Raw genomic sequence first — 15,938 nt, forward strand, 5'->3', positions numbered from 1 at the left:
GCCTGTGCACGGCCAGGACAGGGACAGGGTGACATTTTTGGGTCCCTGGATGTCCCTCCCCGCTGGGGAATTCCCTGATCCCCCAAATCGGCCGCGGGGCTTTATAACGGGACCAAAACCAGGATTAACCCCAACCCTGCCCCTGAGCCACCCCCAACCCCATCGGCCTCAATTTTCCCCCACCCCACAGCCCCGAGCGGGACCCTCCCAAGCCGCTGTCCCCTCTGTCCCCTCCGCAGTCCCCCCGGAGGACCCCACGATCGACGGCGCCCCCGAAATCCTGCTGAGGGCGGGGACCCCCTACAACCTGACGTGCCGCGCCCGCAGCGCCAAACCCGCCGCCACCATCGCCTGGTTCCGCGACGGGCAGCAGCAGGACGGCGCTGTCACCAGCACGGTACGGCCTCCCTGTCCCCTGTTCCCTGAACTGTCACCCTGTCCCCTGAACTGTCACCCTGACCCCTCCCCTGTCCCTGAACTGTCACCGTGTCCCCTGAACTGTCACCCTGACCCCCTCCCCCCGTCCCCTGAACTGTCACCGTGTCCCCTGAACTGTCACCCTGACCCCTCCCCTGTCCCCTGAACTGTCACCGTGTCCCCTGAACTGTCACCCTGTCCCCTGAACTGTCACCCTGTCCCCCACCCGGGTGGTGGCCGTCCCCTCTCACCGTCCCTGAACTGTCACCGTGTTCCCCCCCCGTCCCCTGAACTGTCACCCTCTCCCCCCCCGGTGGTGGCCGTCCCCTCCCGCTGTCCCCAGCCCTGCTGGCGCTGTCACCGTGTCCCCTCCCGCCACAGGAGGTGCTGGCCGATGGCAAGCGGGAGACCACCACGAGCCTGCTGGCCATCAACCCCACGGACCTGGACATCGGCCGGGTCTTCTCGTGCCGCAGCTCCAACGAGGCCATCCCGGCCGGCAAAGAGACCTTCGTCAAGCTCAATGTCCATCGTGCGTGGCGCTGGGGGGACACGGGGGGACAGGGGGGACACGGGGGACACCGGGGGGGACACGGGGGGACACGGGGGACACGGGGGGACATGGGGGGGACACGGGGGACACGGGGGGACAGGGGGGACACGGGGGACATGGGGGGACACCGGGGGGGACACGGGGGGACAGGGGGGACACGGGGGACACGGGGGACACGGGGGGACACAGGGGGACGGGGGGGGACACGGGGGACACGGGGGGGACACGGGGGGACACGGGGGGACATGGGGGGACACGGGGGGACACAGGGGGACGGGGGGGGACACGGGGGGACACGGGGGACACGGGGGACACGGGGGGGGACACGGGGGGGACACGGGGGGACACGGGGGGACACGGGGGGACATGGGGGGACACGGGGGGACACGGGGGGGACACGGGGGGACACCGGGGGGACACGGGGGGGACATGGGGGGGACACGGGGGACACGGGGGGACACGGAGGGGGACACGGGGGGGGACACGGGGGACACGGGGGACATGGGGGGGACGGGGGGGGGACACGGGGGACATGGGGGACATGGGGGGACACGGGGGGGACACGGGGGACACGGGGGACACGGGGGGGACACGGGGGGACACGGGGGGGGACACGGGGGGGGGACACGGGGGGACACGGGGGGACACGGGGGGACACGGGGGGGGACACGGGGGACATGGGGGACATGGGGGGACACGGGGGACACGGGGGGACACCGGGGGGGACACCGGGGGGGACACGGGGGACACGGGGGGACGGGGGGGGACACGGGGGACACGGGGGGACACGGGGGGACACGGGGGGACATGGGGGGACACGGGGGGACACGGGGGGGACACGGGGGGGACACCGGGGGGACACGGGGGGGACCTGGGGGGGACACGGGGGACACGGGGGGACACGGGGGGGGACACGGGGGGGGACACGGGGGACACGGGGGACATGGGGGGGACGGGGGGGACACGGGGGACATGGGGGACATGGGGGGACACGGGGGGGACACGGGGGACACGGGGGACACGGGGGGGACACGGGGGGACACGGGGGGGGACACGGGGGGGGACACGGGGGGACACGGGGGGACACGGGGGGACACCGGGGGGGGACACCGGGGGGGACACGGGGGGGGACACGGGGGGGGACACGGGGGGACACGGGGGGACACGGGGGGGGACACGGGGGGGGACACGGGGGGGACACGGGGGACACGGGGGGACACGGGGGGACAGGGGGGACACGGGGGACACGGGGGGGGACGGGGGGACATGGGGGGACACCGGGGGGGACAGGGGGGACACGGGGGGACACGGGGGACACGGGGGGACACGGGGGGACATGGGGGGACACGGGGGACACGGGGGGACAGGGGGGACACGGGGGACATGGGGGACACGGGGGGGACACGGGGGACACGGGGGGACAGGGGGGACACGGGGGACACGGGGGACACGGGGGGGACACGGGGGACACGGGGGGACATGGGGGGACATGGGGGGACACCGGGGGGGACACGGGGGGACACGGGGGGACAGGGGGGGGACACGGGGGGGACACGGGGGGGACATGGGGGGGACACGGGGGGGACACGGGGGGGACATGGGGGGGACATGGGGGGGACACGGGGGACACGGGGGGGACGGGGGACACGGGGGGGGACAGGGGGGACACGGGGGCGTGGAGGTGGATGCGAACTTTGGGGGATTTGGGGGGATTTTGAGGGTGTTTGGGGTGTCTCGGGTGGGAGCGGTTTCCGTGGATGGGATTTGCTGGAGGGAGGAGGAGGAGGAGGAGGAGGAGGAGGAGGAGGAGGAGGAGGAGGCAGGGCCGGCACTCGGTGGCCAACACCGACCTCCGGTGGCTGCTGCGGGAAGGGGCGGCCACCAGCGCCGCGCGGGAGGGGACAGGGGGGGTGACAACGCCGGGGAAGGGATTTAGGGTCCCCACAAGGACAGGGACGGGGGATGACCACACTGGGATGGGATTTAGGGTCCCCACAAGGACAGGGACGGGGGATGACCACACTGGGATGGGATTTAGGGTCCCCACAAGGACAGGGACGGGGGATGACCACACTGGGATGGGATTTAGGGTCCCCACAAGGACAGGGACGGGGGATGACCACACTGGGATGGGATTTAGGGACCCCACAAGGACAGAGAGGGGGGATGACCACACTGGGATGGGATTTAGGGTCCCCACAAGGACAGGGACGGGGGATGACCACACTGGGATGGGATTTAGGGTCCCCACAAGGACAGGGACGGGGGATGACCACACTGGGATGGGATTTAGGGTCCCCACAAGGACAGGGACGGGGGATGCCCACACTGGGATGGGATTTAGGGTCCCCACAAAGACAGGGATGGGGGATGCCCCACCCCAGAGCTTTGGGGACCCCTCCGTGTCCCCCCCGTGCCACTCTGAGCCCCCCGTGCCGGCGCCGTCCCCACAGATCCCCCGACGGTCACCTTGTCCATCCAGCCCCAGACGGTGCAGGAGGGTGAGAGGGTCGTGTTCACCTGTATGGCCACGGCCAACCCCGAGATCAAAGGCTACAGGTGAGGCCCGAACCCGCTGGGAACGGGATCGGCATCGGGATATCGGGATGGGGGTCAAACGGTGCCACTGAACGTCCCCACTGTGGCTCTGTGTCCCCTCCCCTCAACCCCCTGCAAACCACAACTGGGTTGGGATTGGGATTCAGTTTGGGATTGGGATTGGGGTCAAATATGGCCCCTGATTGTCCCCACTGTGGCTCTGTGCCCCCTCCCCTCCCCAAAAGCCCCCAGAAACAGCGGTTGGGTTTGGGATTGGGTTTGGGATTGGGTTTGGGATTGGGTTTGGGATTGGGTTTGGGGACTAACGGTGCCCCTAAACGTCCCCACCGTGCCTCTGCGCCCTTCCGCACACCCCCCTGGAAACGGCGATCGGGATTGGGATCGGGATTGGGATCAGGATTGGGATTGGGAATTGGGATTGGGATTGGGATTGGGATTGGGATTGGGATTGGGATTGGGAATTGGAATTGGGATCGGGATCGGGATTGGGGATTGGGAATTGGAATTGGGATCGGGGTTGGGATCAGGATTGGGATTGGGAATTGGAATTGGGATCGGGATTGGGATCGGGATCGGGATCAGGATTGGGATTGGGAATTGGGATCGGGATCGGGATTGGGATCAGGAATTGGGATCGGGATTGGGATTGGGAATTGGAATTGGGATCGGGATTGGGATCGGGATCGGGATTGGGGATTGGGAATTGGAATTGGGATCGGGATTGGGAATTGGAATTGGGATCGGAATTGGGATCGGCAACTGGAATTGGGATCGGGATTGGGATCGGGATTGGGATTGGGAATTGGAATTGGAATCGGGATCGGGAATTGGGATCGGGATTGGGAATTGGAATTGGGATCGGGATCGGGAATTGGGATCGGGATTGGGATCGGGAATTGGAATTGGGAATTGGAATTGGGATTGGGATCGGGATTGGGATTGGGATTGGGATTGGGATCGGGATTGGGATTGGGAATTGGAATTGGGATCGGGATCAGGATTGAGATCGGGAATTGGAATTGGGATCAGGATCGGGATTGGGATTGGGGTCCCACGGTGGCCCCGAACGCCCCCTGTCCCCCCAGGTGGGCCAAAGGGGGGGTGATCATCGAGGAGGCCACGGAGAACCGGTACGACACGCAGGTGGACTACACCTTCTTCACGGAGCCCGTGTCCTGCGAGGTGCACAACGACATCGGCAGCACCAACGTCAGCACCCTGGTGGACGTCCACTGTGAGTGACCCCAAAACCGGCCGGCCCCAAAGCCGCCTTCCCCCAGCGCCGCTCCTCATTTCCCTGCCCCCGGGTTGTTGTTTTTTTCCCCCGCCCAGTCGCCCCCCGGATCGTGGTGGACCCCAAGCCCACGGTGACCGACATCGGCTCCGACGTCACCCTGACCTGCGTGTGGTCAGGGAACCCCCCGCTGACCCTCACCTGGACCAAGAAGGAATCCAACATGGTAGGACCCCGTGCCCGGGTCTTTCTGGAATGTTCCCGATCCCGCCGGGATCAGCAGGGGGGGGGGGGGGGCTCCGCGTGCTCCGAAATCCACAGGGACGCCAAATCCCAAAAAAGAAACAACAAAGCCCCATCCCGGCCGTTCCCGTTCCCTGGGCCTTGATTTTGGGGCCGGCCCTTCCTTGGGGGAGGCTCCCCCATCCCAAAAATCCCCCGGAGCCGCTCGCAGAGGTCACGGGGTGGTCGGGATTGGGGAATTTTGGGAGCAGCGGAGGCCCCACTTTCCACAGGTGCAGGATTCCCGCTGGGGTTGGGATTGGGGTCGGACGCAGCCCCAGAATGTCCCCACCGTGGCTCTGTGCCCCCTCCCCAAATCCCTTGGAAATGGGAATTGGGATTGGGGTTTGGACTGGAATTGGATTTGGAATTGGGTTTGGGATCGGGTTTGGGGTCAAACACAACCTCTAAATGTCCCCATTGTGGCTCTGTGTCCCCTCCTCTTCCCACAACCCCCTGGAAATGGGGATTGGGATCAGGATCGGGATTTGGACTGGAATTGGGTTTGGGTTTGGGTTTGGGTTTGGGTTTGGGATTGGGATTGGGATTGGGTTTGGGGTCAAACACAACCTCTAAATGTCCCCATTATGGCTCTGTGTCCCTCCCCTCTTCCCACGACCCCCTGGAAATGGAGATTGGGATCAGGATTGGGATTTGGACTGGAATTGGGACTGGGTTTGGGACTGGGTTTGGGATTGGGTTTGGGACTGGGTTTGGGATCGGGGTCAAACACAACCCCTAAACGTCCCCATTGTGGCTCTGTGTCCCTCCCCTCTTCCCACGACCCCATGGAAACGGGGATTGGGATTTCCACGGGACTGATTTAGGGCCTGGCCTGGCCGCTGAGCTTCGGGGGTGTCCTGTGTCCCCTCCCTGCTGTCCCCAACTGTCCCCAGGTGCTGAGCAACAGCAACCAGCTGTACCTCAAGTCCGTCACGCAGGCGGACGCCGGCCAGTACGTCTGCAAGGCCATCGTGCCCCGGATCGGCGTGGGCGAGAGGGAGGTCACCCTCTTCGTCAACGGTCAGTGACCCCAAAAACACCCCCGAAATCCCCCAAAAGCTCCCGGGAATCCCCGGGAATGGGGCGGATCCCAAAACTTCTCCGTTTCTGTCGTTTTTGGTAGGGTGAGGGAGAGGGAGTTTAAAACATTACGGAGTTGGGATCACGCGGATGCGGGGAAAAGAAATGGGATTTGGGGGCTTTGTTGGGGTTTTAACTTAAAATTTAGGGGAAGAGGCAGAACGGGATTATGGGAAGGGAAATAAACCCTAAAATGAGATTTTCCACACCCATCCCTCCTCCCAGGGCCTTGGGAATGGGGGTCAGGGAAAAGTCGGGAGGCGTTGCCATGGGAGAAAGTTCAGGAATTTCAACCTGGAATGTCCCATGGGAGATTCCCCGAACTCCAGCTGCACCAAGGACCCTTTTCCCTCTTAAACCCCTCATCCCTGAGTCCTTCCCACTCTTTTTTCACCCAATTCCATCTTTTTTCCCCTCCTTGAACCCACGACCCCCGGAGCGTTTCCCTCATTCCTCACCCAGCAGCGGTTCCGGAATCTCCTCCCCAGCCCCTCACCCCTCACCCCGTGACTCCCCAAATCCCTCCGCAACGCCCCGAAATTCCCTCTTCTCGCCTCCCCTCAGGGCCCCCGATCATCTCGAGCGAGCCGGTGCAGTACGCGGCGCGCGGCGACCGCGGCAAGGTCGAGTGCTTCATCGGCAGCACGCCGCCGCCAGACCGCATCGTGAGTGCCCCGCGGACGCCTCGGGGACGCCGGGGAAGGGTCCCCAAGCCCCCCGGTGCTGACCCGGACAGTGCCCCGGCACTGACCCGAACGTGTCGCCCCCGGTGCTGACCCGGACAGTGCCCTGGCACTGACCCGAACGTGTCGCCCCTGGTGCTGACCCGGACAGCACCCCGGCACTGACCCGGACGCTCACCCGGCTTCTCCCGGTGCCAGGCGTGGGCGTGGAAGGAGAACATCCTGGAAGCGGGCACGCTGGAGAGGTACACGGTGGAGAGGAGCAACACGGGCAGCGGGGTTTTGTCCACCTTGACCATCAACAACGTGATGGACGCCGACTTCCAGACCCGCTACAACTGCACGGCCTGGAACAGCTTCGGGCCGGGCACGGCCATCATCCAGCTGGAGGAGAAAGGTGCTGCCGGAGGGGGGGTCGGGGATGGGGTTTGGGGGACACGGGGAACGGCCTCGAGTTGTGTCGGGTCGGGAATTTGGGAGAATTCCTCCAGGGAAGGGCGGCCAGGCAGTGGAACGGGTTGGGTTTCCCATCGCTGGAGGTGTCCGAGGAGTCTCTGGACGTTGGTTTGGGGGTCGGGCACAGGCTGGACTCGGTGACCTTGGAATTCTTCTTCAATCTCAGGGATTTGGGGATTTGTGGATGCTGGAGGTGGGAAGGAGCTGGGGCTGGGAAATCCCGGGATGGGGACGGGGCTGGAGCAGCAGGAGAAGGGAATGGAGAGTCCTGAGGGAGCTGGGGGGGCTCATCCCAGAGAAAAGGGGGATCCAGCGGGAATTTGGGGCTCTTCCAGGGGGAATTTGGGATCTGATCGCAGGGAACGGGGCCAGCACAAGAGGGAACGGCCTCGAGCTGTGCCAGGGGAGGCTCAGGGTGGATATTTGGGAAAATCCCTCCTGGAAAGGGCGGCCAGGCCTTGGGAGGGGCTGCCCAGGGAGGGTTGGAGTGGCCATCCCTGGAGGTGTCCGAGGGATCCCTGGACGTTGGGCTGGGTGACCGGGGGGCACCGGACACAGCTTGGCCTCGATGACCTTGGAGCTCTTTCCCAACTCCAAAAATCCTGGGATTCCGGGATTCCGCGAGCCCCAGGGGTGTGGCACTGCCCCCGTCCCCAACTCGCCCCCGCCGTGTCCCCGCAGAGGTCCTGCCCGTGGGCATCATCGCCGGGGCCACCATCGGGGCCAGCATCCTCCTCATCAGCTTCCTGGTGGCCCTCGCCTGCTTCCTGTACCGGCGCCGCAAAGGAAGTGAGTGAGGGGACAGCGGAGGCTTCGGAGGGGACAGGGAGGTGACCAGGAGCCCCGTGGTCACCCCGTGATCACCCCGCGGTCACCTCGCAGGCCGCAAGGACGTCACGCTGCGCAAGCTGGACATCAAGGTGGAGACGGTCAACCGGGAGCCGCTGACGCTGCACGCGGACAGGGAGGAGGACACGGCCAGCGTGTCCACGGCCACGCGCGTCATGAAGGCCATCTACTCGGTGAGGGACACCCCCGGAGCTCGGGATGGGAGCTGGGGAGGGAATTGTCCCCTGGGATGGCGGGGGGGTGCTGGAAGAGGGTGTCCCGTGGATGTCCCCAGCCTTGGAGCGTCCCAAGGAGGGGCTGGAGCCGCCTGGGATGGTGGGAGGTGCCAAGGTCCCGATGATCTTCGGGGTCTTTCCAAGCCGAACCTTTCCAGGATTCTGTGGGGTTCGGATGGGGTCTGTTTAGGGATAAATGCTGGACCCAGGTCACTGCATGGGTTCCCCACCCCTGGAAGGGTCCAAGGATGGGTTGGAGCCACCTGGGATGGTGGGAATGTCCCCACCCTTGGCCCCTCCATCCCAAACCGTTCCAGGATTCCCCCCGGGCTGGCTCAGGTGGGATTTTAGGGATAAATCCTTCCCTGGCCCAGGTTATCCCATGGATTCCCCATCCCTGGAAGCACCAACGGATCCACCTTGGATCCACCCGGGACGAGTCCCGAGGCCCCTCCCCGCCTACCCCATTCCATGATTCCATGATTTTCCAGTCGTTCAAGGATGACGTGGACTTGAAGCAGGACCTGCGCTGCGACACCATCGACACCCGCGAGGAGTACGAGCTCAAGGTCCGGGATGGTCCCACCAGGATTTCAGGGCGGGAAAAGAGGGGCAGATCCCAAATTTTGGGGGTTTTTTTCCATCCTGGAATGGGTGGAGAACTCCTGGGGTTTCGGGTGTGAGGGGCTGAGATCGCTTGGATTGTCCGGATGGAGGGGAAATCTCGGGAATCTGCAGCTCCGATCTCTGGGAGCAGGGATGGGATCGCAGGGAACGGCTGGAGACGTTCCAGGGATGGATTTGGGATGGATTTTAGGGGAAAAGGGTGGTGGGACACCAGGGGAGGCTCCCGAGGGAATGGTCACGGCCCCAGAAACTCCAGGAGCGTTCGGACAACGCTGCCAGGGACGGGGCAGAGTTTTGGGGGCCGTGGGACCCGGATGATCCTGGCAGGTCCATCCCAGTCGGGATACTCCAGAGCTCCACCAGATCCAGAACCCCACGAGACCCACCCCTGCCCCAGCCCCCATCTCCCGGGCAATTCCAAAGGGTTCCCGCCCTCCCAACAACCACCCGAAACACCTCCCAAGCCCCAAACCCCCCAGTTCCCCGAACCCCCACGGAACTCTCCCTCCGCTTCTCCCCCACCAGGACCCCACCAATGGCTACTACAACGTCCGAGCCCACGAGGACCGCCCGGCCTCGCGCTCCGTCCTCTACGGCGACTACCGCGCCCCCGGCCCCGGCCGCTTCGACGCGCGGCCGCCTTCCCGCTTATCCCATTCCAGCGGCTACGCCCAGCTCAGCTCCTACCCCCGCAGCGGCCCCGAATTCCCCCCACCCGAGGCCACGGCGGCTCCGGGGACGGCCGGGGGGGACACGGCCAGCCAGCTCTCCTACGAGAACTACGGCGGCGCCGCGTTCCCGGCGGGTCCCGGCTACGCCTCGTACCGGCTGGGCTTCGGGAACGCCGCGGGCCTCGAGAGGGGTCCCTACGATGGCTACGACCCCATGGGCAAGTTCGCCAGCGCCACGCGCTTCTCCTACACCTCGCAGCACTCGGACTACGGGCAGCGCTTCCAGCAGCGGATGCAGACGCACGTTTAGGGCGGGCGGGCGGAGAAAAGGGTCCCGCAGGGACCTGCCGAGCGTCCCCTGATATTCAGGGGTTCGTCCCGAGCCGCCCCCGATCCCCGAGTTTTCTTGGAGCTTCCATTCATTCCGTTGGTTGTTTTGCCGGTACTTTTCCCGCAGCGAGGGTTGCGGGGCGGGGGGGGGGGGGGGGTTGTCAGCGCTTTGTCCCCTCCGTGTCACCCACGGGGGCTCTGCGCCCTCCTCGTTCCCGGAGCCGTCCCAGGGATCGGCGGGGGGGGGGGGGGCTCCGCGTGTCCCTAAAGCCGCGGGGACGCGCGAATTCCCCAAAAAAATCAGCCCCATCCCGGCCATTCGCGTTCCCCGATCCCGCCGGGATCAGCGAGGGGGGCTCCGCGTGTCCCTAAAGCCGCGGGGACGCGCGAATTCCCCAAAAAAATCAGCCCCATCCCGGCCATTCCCGTTCCCTGTGCCTTGATTTTGGGGCCACCCCTCCCTCAGGGACGGCTCCTCTCCTTCCGCCCCGTTTCCCCCATCCCAAAAATCCCCCTGGAGCCGCTCTGGGTGGTCGCGGGGGGGTGGGGGGGGTTGGAATTGGGGGATTTTTTGGGAGCAGCCCCCCCCCCCCCTTTCCATACGCACATCATTCCCATGGGAAAGGCAGCGCCGGGATCCGGCCCCGGCCCCAATCTCGGATTCCGGGGGTGTCCCCAAGGTTGGGGACACGGGGGGGGTCCCTCCTATGAATGTAAATCCAGGTGGGAATCGCGTTCCCGGGAATTTTGGGAGCCGGGACGAACCAAAACGTTGGGATCAGGAGCTCGGGCGGTCCCGCTCCCGCAGTTCCAGGGCCTGGGGGGGGGGGCCCGGGGACCCCGATTTGGGAGCAGGGAATGCGGGGGGGGCGAGCTTGGGAGGGGATTCCCGGAGCATTCCCGGTCGATTCCCGAAGAAACCCCCGGGATGAGGTACGAGACCCCTCCCCACCCCTCAAGAGGCTTCCCAAATCCCCCCATTCCCAAATCCTCCCCCCCTCCCAATTCCCAATCCCGGTGGGATCCATCCCGGTACGAGCCGCGGGACACCCTCCCCTTTCCTTCCCAAATATTCCTTCTCCCGGAATTCCCAAAAAAAAAGGAAAAAAAAAAAAAAAAAAGTCCCGTCAGGACGGGCCGAGAAGCGCTGGGAATCCGCGGAGCCGGGAGTCCCAAAGGTGCCTGAATTCACCCCAGAAACCCCGGGGGGGGTGGGGGGGGGGGCAGGGAGATCCCGCTCCAGGTGCTGCAGCCCCACATCCAGAGCAATATCCCACGGGAGCGGCGGGGGCCCCGCCCCGGCCACCGGGAAGCTTTAAAATTCCACAATTCCAACCCCATTTTGGGGCTGGAAAATGGGGAGCCCCCCCTGCTCCGCCCCCCCTCCCCCCCCCCCCGTTTTTAGGCTGGTTTAGAGACCCCTCCCCCTCCACTCCCCTTTTCCCAAAATTCCGCGATCCCTCCCCATTCCCATTTTTTTTTTTTTTACGTTGCATTTCCCTTTTTTTTTAAATATTCTGTACTATATTTTTAGTCTTAAACACGATATATTAAATATATTTAATTTTTTTATATATATATATATAAATATAAATGGTTAAAAAACCAGAAACGAACGGCTCCGGGTTTTCCTTTTTTTTTTTTTTTTTTTTTTTTTTTTGGGAGCATCCCGGGGAAAAGGTTTGGCCCCAATTCCCACCTGGAGTTTCCCCAACCTTTCCTAGCTTTATTTTACACCCACAATTCGGGGTTTTTTCCCCCTAGAAATCCCTCACTTCACGATTTTACCCCCCCAAAAAAGGGGATTTTTGCCATTCCTGAATGGTTTCCCTGGAGCGGGAGAATTGAGGAGGATGGAGGATGGAGGGAGGGAAAAATATTTTCCTTTTCCACCCGTAATTCCTACAATTCCAACATTCCCAAGTCCCCGGAGGGGTTTTTGCTCCGCTGCGGAGGCAACTCCAATTCCCAGGAGAAAAACTTTCCCTCCTCTCCATCCTTATAAATTCATCCCAGGGATTTATTCCGATTTATTCCCGGTTTATTCCCCAGGAATTTTCACTACTGATCCCTCGCCTCGTCTTTCCTCCTGCTCCCCTTCACGTCAAAATTATTTTAATCCACGAATTAAATTCCCTCAAGGAATCCGGAATTTGTCTCTCAGAGCCACCACACACAGAATTCCCATTTTTTTTCCCCCCATCCCGCTGGAATTTCACCTTCCAGCCCTTCCCTTCCCGGGCCGGGGGATAAAATACGGTAACTTTATTAACATCATTGGCGTTCTCCTTAAACCACGAGCTGTTGGAAGAGGAAAAGCAGGAATCAGGGCGGCTTTTCCCGGATTTTTCATGGAGAAATGGAAAAGCGGGATCCAGGCGCCACCAACGCGCCTCAGTTTCCCCACCCGCCCACGGCTTTCCCAACCCCAGGAACCCCACAGCCGTGGGACAGCGGGGCACGGGGACACCGCTGTCACTCCAAGGGCTCATTCCCGGGGTTTATTCCCGGGATTCACCCCCTCATCCCTCACGAACTCCGCCATGATGCGGCCTGGCCGCGCCCTGGGCACAGCACCATCCCCCCCCCCCCGCGCCCGCCGCCGGCTGGGCGGGCTCTGAAGGCCGCGCCCCTCAGCGGGGCTATTTATAACCTCGGGAATCTCGCAGCATCTCGCGAGATTTGCCGTCCCGCCACAGCGTCGGGGTTTGCCGTTATTACGTCATCGCTGCGCGACAAGGAGGAATTGGGGGGTCCCGGGGGGTTTTGGGGACCCCCAGGAGGAGCCACGGCGGTGACAAAAAAGCCCCAAAGTCCCGCATTTGTCCCCTCTCTGCTCCCTTCGCGTGTGGCCCAGAGAGCGCCGTGGTCTCGGGGAGCAGACCCGCGCTCCTGGGGGATCTCCCGGGGGTCTCGGGGGGCCCCAACGAAGCTGGGGAGCTCTGGGGGGGTTTGAGGGTCCCCCCAGTTTTATGGGGTTTGGGGGGGTGTCCTCCCCCATTCCCTGGATTTGGGTCCCCCATTCCCTGGGTTTGGGGTCCCCTTTTCCTGGATTTGAGGTCCCCATTCCCTGGATTTGGGTCCCCTTTTCCTGGTGTTTGGGGTCCCTTTTCCTGGTGTTTAGGGTTTGTCCCCCCCCCCCCATTCCTGGGATTTGGGGTCCCTTTTTCTGGTGTTTGGGGTTCTTGCCCCCCTTCCCAGCACTTGGAGTCTGTCCCCCCCCAATTCCCTGGATTTGGGTCCCCCCAATTCCCTGGATTTGGGTCCCCCCATTCCCTGGATTTGGGATCCCCCCATTCCCTGGATTTGGGATCCCCCATTCCCTGGGTTTGGGGTCCCCATTCCCTGGATTTGGGGTCCCCTTTTCCTGGATTTGAGGTCCCCATTCCCTGGATTTGGGTCCCCTTTTCCTGGTGTTTGGGGTCCCTTTTCCTGGTGTTTAGGGTTTGTCCCCCCCCCATTCCTGGGATTTGGGGTCCCTTTTTCTGGTGTTTGGGGTTCTTGCCCCCCTTCCCAGCACTTGGAGTCTGTCCCCCCCCCCTTCCCTGGATTTGGGATCCCCCCCTTCCCTGGATTTGGGATCCCCCATTCCCTGGATTTGGGGTCCCCTTTTCCTGGATTTGAGGTCCCCATTCCCTGGATTTGGGTCCCCTTTTCCTGGTGTTTGGGGTCCCTTTTCCTGGTGTTTAGGGTTTGTCCCCCCCCAATTCCTGGGATTTGGGGTCTCTTTTTCTGGTGTTTGGGGTTCTTGCCCCCCTTCCCAGCACTTGGAGTCTGTCCCCCCCAATTCCCTGGATTTGGGTCCCCCCATTCCCTGGATTTGGGATCCCCCCTTCCCTGGATTTGGGATCCCCATTCCCTGGATTTGAGGTCCCCATTCCCTGGATTTGGGTCCCCTTTTCCTGGTGTTTGGGGTCCCTTTTCCTGGTGTTTAGGGTTTGTCCCCCCCCCATTCCTGGGATTTGGGGTCCCTTTTTCTGGTGTTTGGGGTTCTTGCCCCCCTTCCCAGCACTTGGAGTCTGTCCCCCCCAATTCCCTGGATTTGGGATCCCCCCATTCCCTGGATTTGGGATCCCCCCTTCCCTGGATTTGAGGTCCCCCCTTCCCTGGATTTGAGGTCCCCCCTTCCCTGGATTTGGGTCCCCTTTTCCTGAATTTGGGGTCCCCCCTTCCCTGGCTTTGGAATCAGCGCCCAGGGCAGGGAATCCCCCCGGAACTGGGACCGGGATCAGAGCCCTGGATGGCTTCCCCATGGAATTGGGGCTGGAAGCAAAGCCCTGGGAGCAGCCGGGTGGATCCCGGTGGATCCCCGTGGATCCCTGCGGAGCGAGGCCTCTGGGTGGATCCCTGTGGATCCTTCTGGAATGAGGCCTCTGGGTTGATCCCTCTGGATCCCAGATGGATCCCCCTGGAACAAGGCCTCTGGGTGGATCCCTGTGGATCCTTCTGGAATGAGGCCTCTGGGCCGATCCCTCTGGATCCCTGTGGATCCTTCTGGAACGAGGCCTCTGGGTGGATCCCTGTGGATCCCCCTGGAACAAGGCCTCTGGGTGGATCCCTGTGGATCCTTCTGGAATGAGGCCTCTGGGTCGATCCCTCTGGATCCCAGATGGATCCCCCTGGAACAAGGCCTCTGGGTGGATCCCTGTGGATCCTTCTGGAATGAGGCCTCTGGGTCGATCCCTCTGGATCCCTGTGGATCCTTCTGGAACGAGGCCTCTGGGTCGATCCCTCTGGATCCCTGTGGATCCCCCTGGAACAAGGCCTCTGGGTGGATCCCTGTGGATCCCTGTGGATCCCCCTGGAACAAGGCCTCTGGGTGGATCCCCGTGGATCCCTCTGGATCCCCCTGGAACAAGGCCTCTGGGTGGATCCCTGTGGATCCTTCTGGAATGAGGCCTCTGGGTCGATCCCTCTGGATCCCAGATGGATCCCCCTGGAACAAGGCCTCTGGGTGGATCCCTGTGGATCCTTCTGGAATGAGGCCTCTGGGCCGATCCCTCTGGATCCCTGTGGATCCTTCCGGAACGAGGCCTCTGGGTGGATCCCTGTGGATCCCTGTGGATCCCCCTGGAACAAGGCCTCTGGGTGGATCCCTGTGGATCCCTCCAGATCCCTCTGGCTCCCCCTGGATCGAGGCCTTTCCCAGCCGTTCCCGCTGCCCCCGGGGCCCTTTCCCGAGGCCGCCCTTCCCTGTGCCGGGAAAGGCCCCGGGCGCGCCCCGGGAAGCTCCGGGAGCCGTCGGGATCGGGATGGGAAGAGCCCCGAGCTCCCCTCCCGTGGGGAATTTCCAGGCCGGGCTCCTTCCCCCGAGCCCGGAGCGGGGATCCCAACGGGCTGGAACGCGGAAAAGCTCCGGGATGGAGGGGAGGAGGGGATGGATCCATCCCGGATCCCTCTGGGGGTGGGAACAGGGCTGGGGGAGAGCGGGAATTCCGCGATTCCCGCGTGAGGAGATCGCCGGGATGTCCGGGAATCGGGAATGTTCAGCCCGGAAAAGGAAAAGCTTTGGGGTGACCTCGCTGGGGCCCTCCGGGAGCTGCAGGAAAAGTGGGAAGAGACAAATTCCAAGGGCCTGGAGTGCCAGGGAAAGGAGGGAACGGGTTCAGGGAGGAGGTTGGGACGGGATTTTGGGAATCAGTCCTTCCCTGGGAGGGTGGCCAGGCCCCGGGATCCCGTGGATTCCCCAGCCCTGGAAGTGCCCTGGGATCGTGGGAATGTCCCTGCCCCTGGAATTGGGGTATTTCCGCTCCTTCCCACCCAAATTATTCCAGGATTCCCTAAAACGCCATCACAGGATCCTGGCACATCCAGGATATTCCTGACCCTGGAAATGGACTCTTCCCTGGATCCTCCTTGGGTTTTTCCTCGCTCTGATCCCGGTAAACCCCCCCCCCCCCCTCAAAATCCCCATTCCCAACTTTTCTGCCTTGTTCCACTTTGGGATCCCTAAATTCCTTTGGAATCAGTTCCAGTTCT

At 63.3% G+C, this 15,938-nt stretch overlaps 1 protein-coding gene across 1 annotated transcript; it reads left to right on the top strand.

The window, feature by feature from the left end:
* The first annotated feature begins 34 nt into the window (after positions 1-34).
* KIRREL1 (kirre like nephrin family adhesion molecule 1) lies at positions 35-10,355 on the top strand. Its single transcript, XM_048288996.1, has 12 exons — positions 35-397; positions 799-949; positions 3,424-3,529; positions 4,615-4,763; positions 4,862-4,989; positions 5,942-6,068; positions 6,693-6,793; positions 7,010-7,208; positions 7,949-8,056; positions 8,150-8,289; positions 8,823-8,900; positions 9,484-10,355. The coding sequence occupies exons 1-12, from the start codon at positions 50-52 to the stop codon at positions 9,937-9,939; spliced, it is 2,091 nt and encodes a 696-aa protein (XP_048144953.1). The 5' UTR covers positions 35-49; the 3' UTR covers positions 9,940-10,355.
* The last annotated feature ends 5,583 nt before the right edge of the window (positions 10,356-15,938 follow it).

This window comes from Corvus hawaiiensis, chromosome 29 (genome assembly GCF_020740725.1).
Source record: "Corvus hawaiiensis isolate bCorHaw1 chromosome 29, bCorHaw1.pri.cur, whole genome shotgun sequence".
Classification (NCBI taxonomy): Eukaryota; Metazoa; Chordata; class Aves; order Passeriformes; family Corvidae; genus Corvus; species Corvus hawaiiensis.

Excerpts from the sequence above, each read along its gene's own strand:
- KIRREL1 (XM_048288996.1), top strand. The coding sequence starts at position 50 with ATGTCCCTCCCCGCTGGGGAATTCCCTGATCCCCCAAATCGGCCGCGG. Across the intron at positions 4,764-4,861 it reads CACCCTGGTGGACGTCCACT|TCGCCCCCCGGATCGTGGTG; the intron begins GTGAGTGACCCC and ends TCCCCCGCCCAG. Across the intron at positions 6,069-6,692 it reads GGTCACCCTCTTCGTCAACG|GGCCCCCGATCATCTCGAGC; the intron begins GTCAGTGACCCC and ends GCCTCCCCTCAG.